Source organism: Delphinapterus leucas, chromosome 1, assembly GCF_059928025.1.
Source record: "Delphinapterus leucas isolate spDelLeu-1000000601 "Yukka" chromosome 1, BTC_Dleu_Yukka2, whole genome shotgun sequence".
NCBI lineage: Eukaryota > Metazoa > Chordata > Mammalia > Artiodactyla > Monodontidae > Delphinapterus > Delphinapterus leucas.
Window position 1 is genome coordinate 109,160,048 of NC_143129.1, and position 22,137 is coordinate 109,182,184.

Below are 22,137 nucleotides of genomic sequence, written 5' to 3' on the forward strand. Positions count from 1 at the left end.
CCTTCTTACCACTTTACATTCCTATCAGCAATGCTAATACTTGTTATTTTACATTTTTATTTTTTTAATTTTAATTTTTATAGTAGCTGTCCTATTCTTTTTCAAATTCCTTTTCCATTTAGGTTAATACAGAGTATTGAGCAGAGTTCCCTGTGCTGTACAGTAAGTCCTTGTTGGTTATCTATTTTAAATATAGCAGTGTGTACATGAATAGATACATGTATATGTAATCATGTGTAAGTGAATCACTCTGCTGTACAACTGAAACTAGCACGACATTGTTAATCAGCTATACTCCAGTATAAAATAAAAAAACAGCTATCCTAATGTGTGTGAAGTGGTATCTTATTGTGGCTTTGGTTTGCATTCCCTAATTAGTGATGTTGAGCATCTTTTCATATGCCTGTTATGCTTATTGGCCATTTGTATATCTTTGGAGAAATGTCCTTTGCCCATTTTTTATGGGATTGTTTGAGTTGTTGATTTTAGGAGTTCCTTATCTATTCTGAATATATGTGAATATATACATATATATGTGTATATATAGATATACATATATATACATACACATATACATATATGTATATATTTGGCATGGGCAAAAAAAAAAAAGAGTTAATACTAGTTGTTGTGAAAAGTCCTAAAAAAATATGCTAAATTGTTGAATCAGCCTTGATTTTTTTTTTTTTTTGCCCACACCACACGGCATGTGAGATCTTAGTTCTCCGACCAGGGATCGAACCCATGCCCCCTGAATTGGCAGTGTGGAGTCTTAACCACTGGACCGCCAGGGAAGTCCCAGCCTTGATACTATAAAACAAAGTAACTGCAAAATGATAGAAAAAAAAAAGAGTCTAGTTATCTGAATTGTATCAATTTTTTCTTTGTTTCATAAAATCAACTGAAGTTAGTGTGTTTGAAGGCATTTTTGGAAAGTAAGGTTTGTTACATAGTAAAATCCTGACCAACTTACTGGAACCTCCAGCCTTCAGGAATCAGACTGAATCAAGATGTCTCAAGAATAAAGGTCATGGTGATAGAAATGGTATTATTTTGTAGCTTCTAATTTTCTAAGATGGTCCTCAACCTTCTGTAATCTGGTTTCTGCTTCCTTCACTGTGGAATGGATTAATTGAGGTCATTAGTGACTACATCTCTTGCCAACTTTTGGTCTAATACACTCTTGTTTTTTTTCTTTTTTTTAACCATTGAATTGTACACTTTATTTTGTTGTTGTTGTTTTAACATTTATTTATTTATTTATTTATTTTGGGTGGCACCGGGTCTTAGTTGAGGCATTGCAGGACCTTCGTTGCAGCATGCGGGCTCGTAGTTGCAGCACACACGTTTCTTAGTTGCAGCACGCTGACTCTTAATTGTGGCATGCTACCTCTCAGTTGGGATATGCATGCGGGATCTAGTTCCCCGACCAGGGATCAAACCCGGGTCCCCTGCATTGGGAGTGTGGTGTCTTACCCACTGGACCACCGGGGAAATCACGGGTCTTATTCACTCTTGACAGTGGTTAAGAGCAGAGAATCTCAAACCAGACTGTCTACGTTCCACTCTTAATAGCTTTCTAATATAAAAGTTGTGTTACCTCTCTGGGTCATCATTTAAAAAGTGTCATCACTTTTACAATGGGGAAAGTAGTGATACCTGCTTTAGAGTATTTTAGATTTTGGATCTAAAATTGGAATCTTTAAAAACAGTCCTTTTGGGGAGTTAAGAGCATCTTTATAAGTTCTAATAAAATATAAAGTGATAAAGGAACCATGATTGTTTCTCATGGGAGATCCTATTCAAATATTATAGCAATATCTAAGGCTTTTACTAAACTTATTTAATTTATTTTATTAGTATTTTATTTTTTAAGAAAAGTTTTTGGTTCACAGCAAAATTGAGTGGAAAGCACAGAGATTTCCCATCTACCCCTTATCCCTACACATGCAGACCCATCCCCCATTATCAGCATTCACTACCAGGGTGGTACCTGTGTTACAATTGATGAGACTATGTTGACACATTATAATCATCCAGTCCATAGTTTATATTATAGTTCACGCTTGATGGTTTACATTCTGTGGGCTTGGACAAATGTATAATGACATGTATCTACCATTTTTGTATCATTCAGAGCATTTTCACTACCCTAAAAATCCTCTGTGTTCTGCTTGTTTGTCCCTTCCCTCGCCTAAATCCTGATCTTTTTACTGTCTCCATAATTTTGCCTTTTCCAGAATGTCATATAGTTGGAATTATACATTATGTAGATTTTTCAGATTGACTAAGCTCTTTTAAAATTGAGATATAATTCACATACCATAAAATTCACTCGTTTCAAGTGTACAGTTCAGTGGCATTTAGTATATTCACAGGTTCGTATAACTGTCACTGCAGTCCAATCCCAGAGCATTTTCATCACTCTAGGAAGAAACTGTACCCATTAGCAGTCATTCCCCATCCCCCCTCCTACAGTCCCTCCAAGCCACCCAACTACTTTCTGTCTCTGGATTTGCCTATTCTGGACATTTTATGTAAATGGAATCATACGATGTATGGCCTTTTGTGTCTGATTACTAAGCCTTTTTAATGATGGTTTTAATCTTTCCAAAGTATGTTCATGTTTAAAAATAAATGCATAACACCTCTATGAGGTAGACAGGAACTTTGTGACAACCTTTGTGACATAATTGCATTGTCAGATTTATTGTGTCCTCATGACCTCAGTTTACCATAGGATGAGGGAAAGAGGTTTAGAGGTGGCAGGTTAGAGATTTGGAAAAGTAGAGTTAAAGGAAAAATAGGACATGATGATATATGAAAAATAACTCATCCTGTGGGATTTCTAGAACCATGAGAATTAAACTTTATTAAAGTGCAACTGCAATTAAATACTCCAGTTATATTTAAGAATTTTAAATTGTAAAGATGGGTTGTTGAGCCTTCAGTAGTTATAGACTGAATCTCATTTCATCAAGGTTGAAAGGATGTCAGGATTGTGCTCTGGGTTATTCCAAATTTTTTAAATGGAAGCCTGTTGCTACAGTGTGCAGAAAGGGTGTGATAAGTTTATTTTTAAAAACAAATTAAAGCAAATAATAGGTGTCTTTTGCTTTGCTACAGTTAGCTTGAGTAGAGAACTTTTATATAATGGAAATGTAAAGCATTAATTCTTTCTTTAAAAAATTTTTTCCATATTTATTTCCATATACTTCAATTTTAAGATTGAAGTATAGTTGATTTATAGTGTTTCTGGTGTATAAATCAAAGTGATCCTTTGATTCTTTTTTTTTTTCAGATTCTTTTCCCTTATAGATTATTACAAGATACTGAATATCGTTCCCTGTGCTATACATACAGTAGGTCCTTGTTGTAAGCATTAATTTTTGAAAGTTGAGTATATTTGAAATTTGTCGTCAGTGTTAGTAAAGGGTAACATTTTTCTGTAAATTTTATGTGTTAGGTTTTCTGTTTTACAATATAGTGTGCTTGTGGGATGCAAATTAGTGCCATCTTCACAATTGAATTTGTAACTGAGTAGAGAAAATCAATAGGATAACAAACTACAACAGGCTGTCTTGTTGTCTGCCATGGCTCTTACCATTTCCTGGTACAAAGGAAGTTCTGGCTAAATTATTTTGTTACTATCTGGCCTTTTGCCTTAATAAACTGTGCTGCTGGTCTATTCATTGGCGAGGACTTTTTTTTTTGGCCTGGAAGCCTAAATGATCATCCCCATACTTCTTTTCCTTGGTTCCCCTACTTCATCCTGCTTATCTTTCTTGGGGGTTCTTCCCTCAACAGTAAGAGCTCCCTGATCCCTTCTATAATGCCATTCCAAGGAAAGTAAGTTCTAAAATGAAAAAGTTACTGAAAATGAAAAGAAAATGAGAGGTATCTTTAAGTTAATGAAACTCTTGCCCCTATTCACTTGTAATCAAATCTTTGTCTCAGAAGTTCCAGCCTCACATTGAGTGGCATAACTATGACCTTAGAATTCCTTTTCCCTACATTGAATTTTTCTGCTTCTGGGTGAGGTGGAGGAATTGGGGACATGTATGTGTTGATGAAGTGAGAAGGAAAGACTTGGACAACCCATGAGGGGAGAGTAGTATCTGCTAAGATAGTCTAGGTGGCATTTTTATTTGTGTATATAAGTTGGTGTTTAATTTTTATGTGTATAAGTTGCTGTATGTAACCAAGGTTAGCTGAGAATGTCTATCTAGAAAACAACTTTATAGTGCTTTAGTCATTTTCTGTTGCATAAAATTTAAGATCTTCTCAAAGCACGTAAAAGCACTTCATAGTTTTTGTCTAAGAACTTCACAGTAAAGAAGCTCTTTTTCTTTTTCTGACTTATCTTCACTCTGGGGCGAAGTGAGAGTAGCATCGACATATATACACTACCAAATATAAAATAGTTAGCTAGTGGGAAGCAGCCACATAGCACAGGGAGATCAGCTTGGTGCTTTTTGACGACCTAGAGGGGTGGGATAGGGAGGCTCAAGAGGGAGGGGATATGGGGTATATGTATGCATATGGCTGATTCACTTTGTTGTACAACAGAAACTAACACAGTATTGTGAAGCAGCTGTACTCCTATAAAGATCTGTTAAAAAAAAAAAAGAAGCTCTTTTTGTGATAGTTTCAAAAAAGTATAATCCCTTAAAAAAACTACTGTACCTTATTTTGTAAACTCAAATTAAGAATGTTTAGTTTTATATAGATATTCAAATACGGTTATTGTTCACATTGTTTTTCATTACTGAAGTGATAATGCCTGTTTGAATATTACTTATGTATATTTTGTGTTTCAAATGAATTCGCTGTAGGCATATCTGCTTAGGACTTTGGCATGATTTATGAAGAATATATAGACATTTGTATAGTTCATTGAATCTTAGAGATGGGAGGGATTTGAAAGGCTTTTTTAGTCCTGGTTGCCCATCTAAAACAGAAACTCATCTTCAACCAACTCTTGACTTTTGACTCATATTATTAATTTTTTTAACATTCTTTTTCATATTCTTTTCCATTATGGTTTATCACAGGATATTAAATATAGTTCCCTGTGCTATACAGTAAGACCTTGTTGTTTATCCATTCTATATATACCAGTTTGCATCTGCTAATCCCAAACTCCCACTCCACTTCACCCCTCCCCTAACCCTGTCCCTCTTGGCAACCACCAGTCTATTCTCTATGTTCTTGAGTCTGTTTCATAGATATGTTCATTTGTGTCATATTTTAGATTCCACATATAAGTGATATCATATGGTATTTGTTATTCTCTTTCTGACTTCACTTAATATGATAATCTGTAGCTGCATCCATGTTGCTGCAAATGGCATTATTTCATTCTTTTTATGGCTGAGTAGTATTCCATTGTATATATGTACCACATCTTCTTTATCCATTCATCTGTCGGGACATTTAGGTTTCCATGTTGACTCTTATAATGAATTTTTTAAAAAAATTTTTATTGGAGTATGGTTGCTTTACAATGTTGTGTTATGGATTCTTAATTGTAGCCATTGGTAGGAAATGTCTACTCTTTCTAGGCATCCCATTCTATTTCTGACTAGTTCTAACTATTTGAAAATTGTACCTGAAACTCTCTTACTCTGTTAAATCAATCATTTATCATAATTTTGTTCTTCTAGAGCTAAATCCTCTTCAATAAAAATACTCTTTAGTGGTTTGAAGATACATCATGAGTCTCATTTCATCTTATTTATACTAAGCCCAGTTTTTGTTGAATTGTTGGTCATATAGGATTTCCCTGTCCTCATCACCTAATGGACATGTTTTAGTTCCTCGGCTTTCAAATGTTTTTGACTGTAACCCAAATAAAGAATATATTTCATATCCCAACTCAACATACATGTAGTATGTAGTTTTAATACATATATGCAACTGAGACAGAAATTTTATAAGACAACATACCTTTACATTGACACTTTCTGCTCTTTTTCATTTTTTAAAAATGGTGGTGTTACCTATTAAATTGATTTTATCACTCCCTGATGGATTTTAGCCTGTAGTTTGGAAAACATTGTTCTAATTTGTTCATGTTGCAGAACTGAAATAAGGAATTTCCAAAAGCTGTATGTTGGGACAATCATTGCTAAAACAGGTTTTACCTTTATTAACTCAAAGAAAATATTCTGATGGTGGTTATAAAGTAAAACTAAACAGGATTATCAAATTCTTGGTAATGCATACAATACAATTGACGTATGCAACTATTATTTTTATCCTTAGGTGGCGACAGACAAGGTTGCAGAAAAGTTGAGTTCTACTCTCTCATGGGTGAAGAACACAGTGTCACATACAGTCAGTCAGATGGCCAGTCAGGTGGCAAGTCCATCTGCTTCATTACACACTACATCCTCATCTACCACACTGTCAACGCCAGCCCTTTCACCATCTTCCCCGTCACAGTTGAGTCCAGACGACTTAGAACTCCTGGCTAAACTGGAGGAACAAAATAGGTAAGTGAGGTTGCTTGGATTTTCTTTCTTTTAATTATCATACAGAGTCAACCATTCATATATGTATATATGCCATAATCAAAATTTTAAATATTTGTTCAAATTAAGAATGTTTAGGGGAGTTCCCTGGTGGCCTAGTGGTTAGGATTCTGGGCTTTCACTGCTGTGGCCCGGGTTCTAGTCCTGGTCAGGGAATGAGGTGCCACAAGCTGTGTGGCGTGGCCAAAGAAAAAAGAAGAATGTTTAGTTTTTGGCTCCTTGTTTATCAAAGCTACTTAACAAAAGTATTCAAGTCTTTTTTGGAGGAGTTGGTCTTAAAACTAAAGTTGGACTAAAATTTTCTTCTGCCTTGGATAGCTGTAGAGATTTGTTTTCTTAATATAGCAAATTATCTAAATTTTTCCTGAATTTTAGAAAAGGTTTTTAAGGCAAATAAAACTACCATTTTTGTTTTTTAAACTCTCTAAATAGTCCCCTTTGGTTAAGCTGTAGAATTATTTAATTTAGGATGGATATCTGATTTGTGATTTAGAGTGGGAAATCTCTTCATAAATTTATTCATGGAAGGCAAAGTATTCTTTTCTTTTAATGGTGTGATATAGAATACTTGTTTACTCTGTTATTAATGTGTACTGTGGACCCTGGGTACCCCTTCACTAATATTACTATCAGAAGTTCTCTAGGGCATCAGCTATTAAAGAGTTATTGGAAGAGCGTCCTTTTACGTTCAGTCAAGATATATACCACCACTGGCTTTAAGGGTAATAAGAGAGATAATTTCTAACAGCTCTTTTGATATATAATGTACATAATAAAGTACACATACTTAAGGTATACAATTTGATAAGTTTTGACATATGTATATACCTGTGAAATTATCAACCAAATCAAGAAAATGAACATATCTGTTATCTGCCTTTCTATCCCCAGATAGCTGTTGATTTGCCTTTTGTCACTGTAGATTAGTTTGCATTTTCTACAGTTTTATAGAAATAGAATCATACAGTATGTACTCTTTTTTAATGGGTTATTTCACTAGCATAATTTTTATGTTGTAGCACATATGAATACTTCATTCCTTTTTTTTGCTTAGTAGTATTCCATTGTATGGATATATCACAGTTTACCTACTCACCTGTTGTGAAATGCTATAAACATTTGTGTACAAACCTTTGTATAGATTTATGCTCTCATTTCTCCTGGGTAGATACCTAGGAATGGAATGGCTGGTTTATATGGTAGGTGTACATTTAATTGTCGAACTGTTTTCCAAAGGGCCTATAGTTTTCCACATTCTCATCATCAATGTATGAACATTTCAGTTCTTCTACATCCTTACCAATGCTTGGTACAGTCTTTTAATTTTAGCCATTCTAATAGGTATTTGTATCTTGTGGTTTTAATTTTCATTTCCCTAATGGTGTTGAGCATCTTTTTATGTGCTTATTTTGCCATTGATATGTCATCTTTGATTAAATGTCTTTCTGAAATTTTTGCCCATTTAAAAAAATTAGGTTGTTTGCTTTCTTATTATTGTGTTTTAAGAGTTCTTTATATATTTCAGGTGCAAGTCCTTTATCCATACATATGTTTTTCAAATATTTTTTTGCAGTCTGTGGCTTATTCTCTTAGCATTATCTTTTGAAGAGCAAAAGTTTTAAATTGTAATTAAGTCCAATTTGAAGTTGTTCTTTTATGGACTTTGCTTTTGATGGCTCAAGGTCACACAGGTAGACTCCTGTGTTAGAGAAGGTTTATATTTTTAAGTTTCAGATTTACTGTCGTACATTTGAGTTAATTTATTTGTATGAAACAGAGCATAGATCAAAGTTCAGTTTTTGAATATGCATGTTTAATTGTTTTTGTATTTGTTGAAAAGACTGTCCTTTCTCCACTTAATTACTTTTGCACTTTTGTCAAAAGTCAGTTGTCTGTATACGTTATGTGCTTATTTCTGGATTCTTTTTCTGTTCCACTGATCTGTTTGTCTACTTTAATGTTAGTATGACACTGTCTTGATTATTGTAGCTTTCTAATAAGTCTTGAAATCAGATAGTGTTAATCCTCCATCTTTGTTCTTTTGACTATTTTTGCTGTTTATCATACCCTTGTGAATTTTACATGAAGTAATTTGTACAAAAATGCTTGCTGAGATTTTAATCAGAATGCTGTTGAATTCCTAACAGTATTGCCTTCCACCCATGAACACAATATATTTCTCATTTACTTATTACTTGTGCATGCTATTGTTTTTGTAAATTTAATTTTTGATTGTTCATTGCTACCATATAGAAATACAATCATTTTTCTTTTGTCATTCGTGTATCCTGGTGCCTTGATAAATTCACTTGTTCTGGTAGGTTTTGTTGTTTCTTTAGATTCCATTAGATTTTCTACATAGATGAGCATGTGGTCTGTGAATAAAAGCATGTTTGTGTCTTCCTTTACAATATGGATGCCTTTTATATCTTTTTCTTGCCTTATTGCAATTGACTAGTACCTCCGGTACAAATTTGAGTGTAAGCGATGAACAGATAGCCTTGTTTTCCTGATCTTAAGGGGAAAACATTAAATATGAAGTTAATTGTAGGTTTCTGTAGATGACTTTTATCAAATTAAAGAAGTTCCTTTTTATTTCTCATTTGCTGAGAGTTTATAAGAAACAGAAGTTGGATTTTATCAAATGCTTTTCCTGAATCTTTTGAAATGATTACATTGTTTTCCTCTTTTAGTTTAATATGGCAAATTACATTGATTTTTAAATGTTAAACCAACTTTGCGTTCCTAGGATAAACCCCACTTAGACATTATATACTGTCTTTATAAAGTATTGTTTACTGTCTTTATAAAATATTGTTGGATATGATGTGTTTTGTTTGGAATTTTTGCATCTGTTTTCAGGAGGGAAATTGGTCTGTAGTTGTCTTCTGATGTCTTTGACCTTTATCTGTAATGCCTTGTGTCCTTGTAATGTCTTTGTGATCTTTCCTCTTTTGTAATATAAGTGTTTAGTGCTGTACATTTCTCCTAAAGCTCTGCTTTAGCAACATCCCTTTAAATTTTATGGTCCTGAGTGTGGTCTGTTTTGATAAATATTTTATGTGCACTTGAGAAGATTGTGTATTTAGCTGTTGTTTGGTGGCGTATTCTATAAATGTTAATTGATTCAAATTGATTGATAGTGTTGTTCAAGTCTACTGTATCTTTGCTGGTTTTATGTTTACTTGTTGTATCAGATATTGATGTCAGATGTTGAGAGAAGACTATTGAAACCTCCAACTATAATTGTGGATTTATTTCTGTTTAAATTTTATCAGTCTTTGTTTCATGTAACTTGAAGCTTTATTATTGTGTATATAAACGTTCAGAATTGTTATGTCCTGTTGTGAAATGCACTCATTATCCCTAGTAATATTGTTTGCTTAGAAATCTACTTTATCTCATCTAGTCACTGTAGCTTTCTTTTGAATAATGTTAAAATTTTATATATTTTTCCATCCTTTTATTCTATTTTTTTCTTTATCTTTAAAGTTTGTCAGTTAGCAAGTGGCTCTTGCTTCTTAAAGTACAATCTGACAATCTTTGCCTTTTAATTACAGTAATTAGATCACTTTTTAAAAAAATTATGACAAAATTTTATTTCTTGCTCACGTTAACGTTCATCCCAAACTGCAGGCTGAGTACATTTTTGCTGCACACTTCATTTCTGGAACAGTGACCAGCCCCTATGCAGGATAAACCAGACTCATGGCAAATAGTGGAAATATACCTTAAAACATCTGCTAGAGAGTGATACACATAACTTCAACTCACATTTTATTGGCCAAAGCAGATCACATACTCACACTCCTTATAGAGTGAAGTGAGGATTAGAATCTTCTTGCTGGATCTTAGAAAATACATACTTATTATTATTTCAGCACCTTTTCCAGTATTTTTATTGTATTGTTATTGTGCTCTTAATTATTCACATACCATAAAATCCATCCCTTTAAAGTGTACAATTTAGTGGTATTTTTAGTACACTCACAGAGTTGTGCAAACATTGCCACTATTCAATTTCAGAACGTTTTTATGACTCCCAAAAGAAACTTTGTACCCATTAGTCTCCCCTTTCCTCCCTCCTTCCAGCTGCTGGTAACTACTAATCTACTTTCTGTCTCCAGGGATTTGCCTATTCTGGACATTTCATTGGTAGTCTTTTGTGACTAGCTTCTTTTACTTAACATAGTATTTTCTAGGTTTTGAGGAAAATAGATCATTTACATTTAATGTAATTCTTGATATGGTTATGTTTATATTTGTCATCTTGTTTTACTGTTCTTTATCTTTTAATTTTTTGGCCTTTTGACTGAATGAAATGTTCTTTATGATTCTGTTTTATCTTTTGTTGATTTATTGGCTATAACTGTTTATTTTTATTTTTTTAACATCTTTATTGGGGTATAATTGCTGTACAATGGTGTGTTAATTTCTGCTTTATAACAAAGTGAATCAGTTGTACATATACATATGTTCCCATATCTCTTCCCTCTTGCGGTTGCTTTATGGTTCATAGTATATATCCTTAACTAACTTAGCACGGTATGCCTTCAAGAGATCTCATACCATTTCACACGTAGTGTAAGAACTTAGAATAGTACATTTCCATTTCTCCTCTCCAATCCTTTGTGCTAGTTTTATCATGCATTTTGCTTTTATATATGTTATAAACCCCATACTACATTATTATTTTTGCTTCAGTAGTCAATTATCTTTTAAATGAGATTGAAATAATAAGAAAAAATCTTATATTTGCCTACATAGCTTCCATTTCTGGTGCTCTTTGGTTGTTTTTTTTTTGTGGTACGCAGGCCTCTCACTGCTGTGGCCTCTCCCGTTGCGGAGCACAGGCTCCGGACGCGCAGGCTCAGCAGCCACGGCTCACGGGCCCAGCCGCTCCGCAGCATGTGGGATCTTCCCGGACCGGGGCACGAACCCGCGTCCCCTGCATCGGCAGGTGGACTCTTAATCACTGAGCCACACGGGGAAGTCCTTTATCCCTGGTTTTAAGCAGTGATTCTGAGGTGCCTTATTGTAGTTTTCTGCATGTTTCTTACTTTGGGGTTTTGTTGAACTTCTTGTAGACTTAATAATTTTCCTCAAATTTGGAAACTTTTCAACCATTTTATTTTTCAAATTTTTTGTGTGTGTGTGGTATGTGGGCCTCTCACTGTTGTGGCCTCTCCCATTGTGGAGCACAGGCTCCAGACGTGCAGGCTCAGCAGCCATGGCTCACGGGCCTAGCCGCTCCGCTGCATGTGGGATCTTCCTGGACCGGGGCACGAACCCGTGTCCCCTGCATCGGCAGGCGGACTCTCAACCACTGCACCACCAGGGAAGCCCCTTCACATTTTTTTTTGTTCCTTTCTCTCCTCCTCCTCAGTGACTCTAATTACACAAATATTAGGCCACTCGAAGTTGTTCCACAGCTCACTGATATCGTGTTCACTTTCTGGAAAATTTTTATTGCTTTGTATTCAAGTTCTCTGTATTGTGATCTGCCATGTCTAATTTGCCATTAATCCTATCCAGTGTGTTTTTCCATCTCTCACATTGTTCATCTCTAGAAGGTGGAGCTGAGTGTTGTTTGTATGTCTCTACTTAAGTTTTGAATATACAGAAGTATAGTCTTAATAACTTTTAATGGCCTTGTCTGGTAGTTCTAACATTTCTATCAATACCAGTTTGCTTTTGATTAATTACTTTTTCTTCTCATTGGTTATATTTTTCTGCTTCTTTGCATGCCTGATAATATTTGATTGGATGTCTCACATTGTGAATTTTACCTCACTTGGTTTGGCTTTTTTCCTATAAATATTCTTGAGCTTTGTTCAAGAATGCAGTTAAGTTACTTGGAAAGAATTTGCTCTGGAGTAGTGCACAGCCTAGGGCTATTATTCCCTCCTACTGAGGCACGGCCCTTTTGTGTACTTCACCCAATATGCCTTGAAACAGGTTTTCCAGTCTGGCCGGTGGGGACAGATACTATTCCTGGCCCTGTGTGAATGGTGGCCACTGTTAAATCTAATCTTTTCTGGTGTTTTTTTCCCTCTAGCTTTGGGTAGTTTCCTTACATACATGTGCTGATCAGTTCCCAGCTGAATACTTAATGGGTATCCTCTGTCAATCTCTGAAGGTCTTGTTTGTGTACTTCTTACCTCTCTGATACTCTTTTCCTTGGACTCTAGCCACTTTGTTCTCCTCATGCTCTCAGCTCTGTCTACTCAATTGAGAAAGTTCACTAGGATCTGTTGAATTTTTCCTACGCGTGCCAGAATCTGGAAACTCTCTCATGGGAGGTAAGATGGCAGTCATAGGTCTTACCTCACTTATCTCCTGAGTTTCAGAAATTGCTGTCCATTGTTGCCTGTTGGCCAAAGTCTTATATATTCTGAATATTAACTCTGCTCAGCTTTAAAAAAATGTATTGCTGAGGTAGTTGTTGAAATTTTTGCTTTCAAATGACCTGTCCTCAGGTTTGGTACCTTTCTGTTGATATGGAGACAGAAAATAGAGACGTGAAAGAAATTACCTGGAAATAGAATTTACAAGCTAGAGATTTTGAACCTGGCCCAAATGAACAACTGGAAGAAGACCTAATGTTAGCCCATTCAAACCTGGCAATAGAAATTGTCCCCTTCTGATTATTGTTTCCTAGAAAGTGCTTTTAAAGGGTTTTCTTTGGCTCTCAGCATTTGATGGGTAAGATAGAAAACTTGGTGTGCCACATGATGATAACTTTATGTGGGTTTTATGTGTGTATTGGTATTAACTTTGTGCCCCTTTGCTTATTACATTTGAAAGATTTAGAGCAAAGTCTTTTGGTTGAGGTTTTAGGAGGAGGTAGTTTTCTAGCATAATATGTAGATTGGCAAAGTTTCTTGGATAAGATGAATTTGGAAGAGGCTCATGAAAGAGCAGAGTGGAGTGTTGGGTTGTGTGAAGGCAGTTATGAGCAAATAGATGCTCACAGAAAACAAAGTGGCGGGGACTCTCAAAAGGAGGTGTATGGTGTGGAAAACTTAGTGGAATATAAAACCAGGGCAGGACTGGCAAAGTAAAACACTTACAGATAGTGCTAAAGGATGTGAAGAATTTATAAGTTTTGAATTGGTTCTTACATGGAAAAGCAGTTCGCACAAAAGATAACTTTGGCCCTGGGTTTGTAAGTGACCAAAGTTGAATTTATTTTTATGGTTATGATCAATAATTACTGTATAACTAAAATATAGAAAACACCATATAAAAATTGTTGCAAGTGATGTGTGTATAGATGAACTTTTTCTCACGTAATTCACAATTTATTCCAGAATACTAGATGTGCTTGGCATATATCTTAACAATTAAATAATAATTGTTAGAATTGTTTGAAGATGTCTAGAAAAGAAATTTTGACAAGTAAGACTTTGAAGAAGTAAAAGAAGCAGAAGGTTTTCACCCTTTGTTCTTGTGTGGAATTACTCAAAACTTTGTATTTTTTGAGTTCACATTTTGAGTCTCTCACTCTTTTTAAAAAAATCATTAAAACCCAGAATCCATGGGAAGGATTTATGTGTAGAGAATGGGTAAATGTAGCAATATTTTGTTTTGCCTTAGGAGAACAGTCCTGGTGGAAAAACACATCTTTCTGACTTTAATAAAGAATAAAATGACAAACACTAAGACCTAGCTCACCTTCCCCTGTTCTGCTCTAGTACCCCAGCAATGTATTAAGTCCAAGAAAAAATTGCAAGAATAATAAGCTAAATTTTCTCTGACCACTTCTGTGGTTTGTAATGTAGATATGCAAGTTATGTATCTAAAGTAAAAACTGAGACACAACTGTTACTTCTAACAGGGGAAATGCTTTTATTTAGGATGTTTTCTTCTCTTTTGCAAATGTAGATGAATCTCTTGTGTTGTTTAACCGTCTTTGATTAAGAAAGTATAAAATACTTTGACAGTATTTTAGAAAATTAAAATTGAGGAAACATGAAAATACCAAATTCTATAAAGAAACTGTTTTTCCTTCCCATAGTTTTACTGCAGTTATCACTTTTTAAAAATCAGTGCATCTGGCAACCCCAGGAAGATGTGAAGAAATGGTTCAATACAATGTCAAAGATCTGTTTGATGAAAGTTAATTATTGATAGCCTTGAAGTTGAAATGGGACAGCTATTTTTTTTTCTGTGTTAAGTGTGTTTTTCATTTTAAAAATACAAAGGCTTTGGCTGAGATGAATTTAAGAAGGTAAGGTTCAAGTGTAATAGCAATGCATTTTAATTAAGGAGGAGAATAGTGCTAATTTAAATTTTAAACGGGCCATTATTTGTGTGGTTTAAAAGTTTGGCATTGCAACCATGTTTGTTTCCTTTTGCATTCTGTTATTTAGAATCAGATTTTACTTTTTAGCAGATTTTGGGGGGTGAAATATGAGGATGAGGAAATGGTTCTTCTAAACTAAAGTAAATGTATTTTATTTTTTAAAATATGGTAAGCAGGAATCTTTGAAACCTTAATTTATATATCTTTGTATCCTACCAATATCTAAGTCTACACTGTTGAATATGGAAGCCTTTAGCCATATGTGACAGTTGAGCTCCTGAAATGTTGCTGGTCTAAATTGTGGTGGGCTGTAAGAGTAAAATATACTCTAGATTTTGAAGAGCTGATTTTGGGGGGAAAAAAGTCTCATTAATTAAAAAATTTTGATTACATACTAAAAATATGTAATATTTTGACTATATTTGATCAAATAAATTATTAAAATTAATTGCAACTATTTCTTTATACTTTAAACTTGGCTATTAGAATATTTCAAATTACGTAGGGGCTTGCATTATTATTTCTATTGGACAGTGCTGATCTAGGTGATCTAACTTTTATGTTTATAATTTTACCACCACAGCATTACCTCAGTTTTCCTAAGGATACTCTCTATAACACAGCCATGAACATTTAAGGAAGTAGTAAAAAGCTTCTGAACAAAACATGTATTTTCAAGTCTTTGCATTAAAAATTCATGTATTTTTAATCATAGGAGAAGCCTTTAGATCTTCACTCGAACTCTTTATTCTTTTTCTTTTCATAGGATTGTTTTAAGTTTTTAATCGGTTGTCTGATTTCCTGAGGAATTTGATGATATGATTAATTAAAAGAATTTATTGTACTATTTCTGTTGCAACTAGCTTAGCTTCAGTCTGCAGTGTCTGTGCTTTCTGTCTGGAGTGTCTGCATAAAGCAATCAGTAAACCATCAGTTTCTTTTTTTAATTTTTTTTAACATCTTTATTGGATTATAATTGCTTTACAATGGTGTGTTAGTTTCTGCTTTATAACAAAGTGAATCAGCTACAGATATACATATATCCTCATATCTCCTCCCTCTTGCTTCTCCCTCCCAGTCTCCCTATCCCACCCTTCTAGGTGGTCACAAAGCACTGAGCTGATCTCCCTGTGCTATGGGGCTGCTTCCCACTAGCTATCTATTTTACATTTGGTAGTATATATAAGTCCATGCCACTCTCTCACTTGGTCACAGCTTACCCTTCCCCTCCCCGTGTCCTCAAGTACATTCTCTACGTCTGCATCTTTATTCCTGTCCTGCCCCTAGGCTCTTCAGAACCTTTTTTTTTTTTTAGATTCTATGTATATGTGTTAGCATATGGTATTTATTTTTCTCGTTCTGACTTACTTCACTCTGTATGACAGTCTCTAGGTCCATCCACCTCACTAAAAATAACTCAATTTCATTTCGTTTTATGGCTGAGTAATATTCCATTGTATATATGTGCCACATCTTCTTTATCCGTTCATCTGTTGATGGACACTTAGGTGGCTTCCATGTCCTGACTATTATAAATAGAGCTGCAGTGAACATTGTGGTACGTGTTTCTTTTTGAATTATGGTTTTCTCAGGGTATATGCCTAGTAGTGGGATTGCTGGGTCGTATGGTAATTCTATTTTTAGTTTTTTAGGGAACCTCCATACTGTTCTCTAATCCATGAATTTGTTAAAGTAGCAGAATACAAAATTAATGCACAGAAATCTCTTGCATTCCTATACACTAATGATGAAAAATCTGAAAGAGAAATTAAGGAAACACTCCCATTTCCCATTGCAACAAAAAGAATAAAATACCTAGGAATAAACCTACGTAAGGAGACAAAAGACCTGTATGCAGAAAACCATAAAACACTGATGAAAGAAATTAAAGATGATACAAACAGATGGATAGATATACCATGTTCTTGGATTGGAAGAATCAACATTGTGAAAGTGACTATACTACCCAAGGCAATCTACAGATACAGAGCAATCCCTATCAAACTACCAATGGCATTTTTCACAGAACTAGAACAAAAAATTTCACAATTTGTATGGAAACACAAAATATCCCGAACAGCCAGAGCAATCTTGAGAAAGAAAAACAGAGCTGGAGGAATCGGGATCCCAGACTTCAGACTATACCACAAAGCTGCAGTAATTAAGACAGTATGGTACTGGCATAAAAACAGAAAGATAGATCAGTGGAACAGGATAGAAAGCCCAGAGATAAACCCATGCACATATGGTCACCTTATTTTTGGTAAAGGAGGCAAGAATATACAATGGAGAAAAGACAGCCTCTTCAATAAGTGGTGCTGGGAAAACTGGACAGCTACATGTAAAAGAATGAAATTAGAACACTCCCTAACACCATACACAAAAATAAACTCAAAATGGATTAAAGACCTAAATGTAAGGCCAGACACTATCAAACTCTTAGAGGAAAACAGAGGCAGAACACTCTATGACATAAATCACAGCAAGATCCTTTTTGACCCACCTCGTAGAGAAATGGAAATAAAAACAAAAATAAACACATGGGACCTAATGAAACTTCAAAGCTTTTGCACAGCAAAGGAAACCATAAACAAGAAAAAAGATAACCCTCAGAATGGGAGAAAATATTTGCAAATGAAGCAACTGACAAAGGATTAATCTCTAAAATTTACAAGCCTCTCATGCAGCTCAATATCAAAAAAAACAAACAACGCAAACCAAAAATGGGTAGAAGACCTAAATAGACATTTCTCCCAAGAACATATACAGATTGCCAACCATCAGTTTCTGATCAGAATATTTGAGAGGGGGCTGCAACACTCATGCATTCACCTTCTCTGAGATCTCATCTTAAGGAAACAAAAGCCAAAGAAAACCCCTATGCTTTCAGAACTGGAGAGATTCTTGTCGTCTAGGCACCTCCCTCCTGAGTTGTCTCTGAATTGTTTCCTGTGCTAATTCCTTGTCTTTTCTCTTAATTGTCCCTTCTTGTTTCTCTTGTTCTGAGACTTGTATATGTGCTTGATGTTGCTGTGAAAGGGTGTGACTCCTGTGAGTCAGAAGTGTATTTTGTTGCTATTGATTTGCCTTTCTTTTAGCCAGCAAGCTGCTGTCTTTCTCCATGCACTTTCATATCCTGTTTGTTTGGTGTAACATTACAAGAGTGTTTGACTCTATGTTTGAAAGTTTGCTCCCTCGGCAATAAAGTGCCAGTGTATTTAGCTTTCCAAGTGTTTTTCTTGTATAGCAGTTTTCTTCCTTAGCTTTCTTAGATCTTTCCTTAGTTCTTTATAAATTAACTTAGCAGTTTACACATTCCCAAATGGCATGTTGACCTGTCATTTTTGTATCCTGCTCTCTTATTTCTGGTATCCATAGGAAAGCATTATACTGAGTACAGCAGGATATTCAAAAAGTTTGTCAAATAATTGCCCAGTTTCCATTTGTAGACTTTTCAACTTCTGGGCTTCTTATCTACGTGGGTAAGTCCCACAAGTACTTCATATTCCAAATAACCCAAAAGAGAACCCATTCTTTATCTTCTCCTCCTTTGTATTTTTCATAGTATTGTAGTAAGTAGAGGGTTTTTTTTCTTTCATGTTTGTCAAATATATCCTGCTATACATAAGCTACTTTTTTTTTTTCATGTACCCATCATTGAAGTGCACAGAGTACCATTTTTCTCAGATAGGTGACCCCTTGGTGAGGTGAAGGTTCACTTCTCAGTAGCAGGAATATGGTGAAGGTAATCTCTCTAAAATAAGACCCAAAGACCCTGATTACTCTCTTTGTTGGCATATTCCCTTGTTCTCACTTTAGTCCCTAGTCCTATCTATTAGGGAACTGGAAATGCTTTCTCTCTGCCAAGTATTCTAAGCTTCTGCAAGCAAACAATCCTAGACTTTTTCCATCCTTGATACTATTTGAAGTCCAACTGATAATTGGCTTTAGCACCTCCACCTCAGATAATGTGGAGCTGTAGCCATTTTGAATGCTGCCCTTAGAGCTGGAGGTACAGAAATTTGGAATTGCTTAGCTAGGAGACTGAGGACTATGTATTTATTCCCCAGTCAGTAGAGATTCAACTCTGATGTCTTAGTCTGGCAGCATTCTAGGAGGATGAATAAATTTGGACCTCTGAATTATTGTATAGCAGCAGGCCACACATACCTATGGGGAATTCCTTTGATTATAGCGTACAATATTCCTACCAGGCCAGTATTCTTTTCCTTAATTTGATAAATTTCTTCTTGTATTAGTCATAAGGAAATTATGTTGGGGTGGGAAGGTAGTTTCCTTTTTTTTTTTTTTTTTTTTTTAAAATTACAGTAAATCCATGCAAGGCAGTGAACCCATGTGCTCTGGGAAGAGGAAGATAACTGAATAAGTTTTGAATAGACTTCTCACTAGCCCATGGATCATGAGTAATGTTGTTGTATTACCACTTTCTCAGTTGCCAGGCTAAAGTCTTTGGAAACTGTTGGCATTTTCAGGCATTGTGCCTCTACTGCCATTTCAAGAGTATTTTAATTGAATTTAAACTAGGTGGCAACCTGTCTAGGAGTCTTCCTGAGGTGGTTTTTTTTTTTTTAATCACTGCTTTTAGGAAAAAGAAATAAAAATATCTGATTCTAATTACACATTCTGTAAGGTCTACATATTCTTAATTAGTATGTAAATTCTTCTACATACCATGACTAAGTAGCTAGTGGGGAGAGACTTGATAGTATCAATTCAAGTGTTACTTCTTTTGGAAAATGTTAACGTTCTCTCAGAAGGATTTCATTATATCCATAGAACTGGAAAAAAATTATAAAATTTTTCCTGAGAAAATTCTAAATTTTGATAGAGTGACCAACAAATTTGAAAAAAGAGAAAGGAAGTAGTGTTCATACTTCCCTTTCTTTATGAAATAGATACACTTAATATATCAAAAACAGTTACTGTTTTTTGTGATAGTAATAGTCATGGTTTTTAAAACAATTCTGAAGGGCTTCTAGTAATAAAAAGCAGTAGTTTCTCACCTAATTCTCACTACCCCTAATGTCATTAACCAGAGACAGTATTTTTAATACATTTTTATAAAGTTGATGTATAATTTGCAACAGAGAAATGCACAGTTCTTAAGTGTACAGTTAGAGCTTTGATAGATGTATACACCTGTGTATAACCCACAGGCCATTAACACGGAGACAATTTCTGTCATCTTAGAATATTCATTTGTGCCCTTTTTTTAGCAACCCCACCACCTGAAACTTTTCATCTGATTTTTATTGCCATGGATATATTTCATTTATTCTTTTTTCGATATAACAGCATTTGGGGGCTATAATTCATATACTGCAATTCACACATATGAAGTGTACAACTGAGTGTTTTTTCATGTATTCACAGAGTTGTGCAACCAGTCACCACAATCAATTTTAGAACATTTTCATCACCCCCCAAAGAAACTTTGTATCCATTAGCAGCCACTGCCCATTCCTTCTTGTTCCCCTTACTCCTACTCCAGTCCTCAGCAGCATCTAATCTACTTTCTGAATTCTAGCTATTTCCTATAAATGGAATCATACAATATGTTTCCTTTTGTGACTGGTTCTTTCACTTAGCATAGTGTTTTCAAGGTTCATCCATGTTGTAACATGTATCACTACTTCATTTATTTTCAAGACTGAATGATATTACACCTTATGGATATACCAGTGTTTTTATTCATTCAGCACTTGATGGACATTTGGATTGTTTCCACTTTTTGGCTATTATGGATAATGCTGCCATGAACATTTGTTGTATAAGTTTTGTGTGGACATAGATTTTCATTTCTCTTGAATATATACCTAAGAGTGGAATGGCTGATTCGTATGGTAATTCTTTAACCATTTAAGGAATTGCCAGACTATTTCCCGAAGTGGTTTTAACCACTTTATATTCCCATCAGTAGTGTCTGAGGGTTCCTGTGTCTCCATATCTTCACCAACACTTATTATTTGTCTTTTTGATTATAGCCATACTAGTGGTTGTGAAGTGGTGTGTTGTTATGGTTTTGATTGGCATATCCCTAATCATTAGTGATGTTGGGCATCTTTTTATGTGTTTATTGGCCATTTCTATATCTTTGGAGAATTGTCTTTTCTTATTCTGTGCCCGTTTTTATTTATTTTTTACTTTTTTAAATGATTGCTTTATTTTTTAAAAATTAATTAATTAATTTTTGCCTGCCTTGGGTCTTCGTTGCCGCACACAGGCTTTCTCTAGTTGTGGCAAGCAGTGGCTACTCTTTGTCGCGGAGCATGGGCTCTAGGTTCACGGGCTTCTGTAGTTGTGGCACACAGGCTCAGTAGTTGTGGCTTGCGGGCTCTAGAGTGCAGGCTCAGTAGTTGCGGTGCACAGGCTTAGTTGCTCCGCAGCATGTGGGATCTTCCAGGGATCGAACCCGTGGCCCCTGCACTGGCAGGTGGATTCTCAACCACTGTGCCACCAGGGAAGTCCCTGTGCCCATTTTTAAATTGGTTTGTTTGTCTTTTTCTTACTGAGTTGTAAGAGTTATTTATGTAGTCTAGATAGAAGACTCATGGGTTACAAATATTTTTCCCATTCTGTGGGTTTTCTTTCCACTTTCTTTTTATTTTTTATTATTTTTATGTATTTATTTTTTGAATTTTTAATTTATTTTAATTTATTATTTTTGGCTGTGTTGGGTCTTCGTTGCTGCGCGTGGGCTTTCTCTAGTTGCGGCGAGCGGGGGCTACTCTTTGTTGCGGTGCCCAGGCTTCTCATTGCGGTGGCTTCTCTAGTTGCAGTGCACGGGCTCTAGGCACACGGGCTTCAGTAGATGCAGCGCATGGGCTCAGTAATTGTGGCTTACGGGCTCTAGAGCATAGGCTCAGCAGTTGTGGCGCACAGGCTTAGTCGCTCCACAGCATGTGGGATCCTCCTGGTCCAGGGCTTAAACCCGTGTCCCCTGCATTGGCAGGCGGATTCTTAACCACTGCACCACCAGGGAAGTCCCTCTTTTCACTTCCTTGATGGCATCCAGTGAGGTACAAAACATTTAAAATTTTGATGAGTCCAATTTATACATATTCTTTATTGTTACTTGTTCTTTTGGTGTCATGTTTAGGAAGGCTTTTCTTCTACAATATGTGAAGGCTTGTTCTTGAACTTCTTATAAGTAGAATCATATAGCATGTACTTGTTTGCATCAGGCTTCTTTCACCTAATGTTTATAAGATTCATGTATGTATCAAAGTTTGTTTCTTTTTATTGCTGAATAGTGTTGCAGTGAATGAATGT

The 22,137-nt window shown here is 35.3% G+C and overlaps 1 protein-coding gene across 2 annotated transcripts in view; it reads left to right on the forward strand.

Annotated features, from left to right (window-relative positions):
• The window catches only part of EVI5 (ecotropic viral integration site 5), a 205,719-nt gene that overhangs the window by 46,134 nt on the left and 137,448 nt on the right, over positions 1–22,137 (forward strand). For both annotated transcript variants that reach the window (XM_022553275.2, XM_022553278.2), the window contains exon 2: positions 6,268–6,497. In XM_022553275.2, coding sequence (XP_022408983.1) covers positions 6,349–6,497 — 149 coding nt within the window. In that variant the 5' untranslated portion in view covers positions 6,268–6,348. The remainder of the gene's footprint in view (positions 1–6,267; positions 6,498–22,137) is intronic.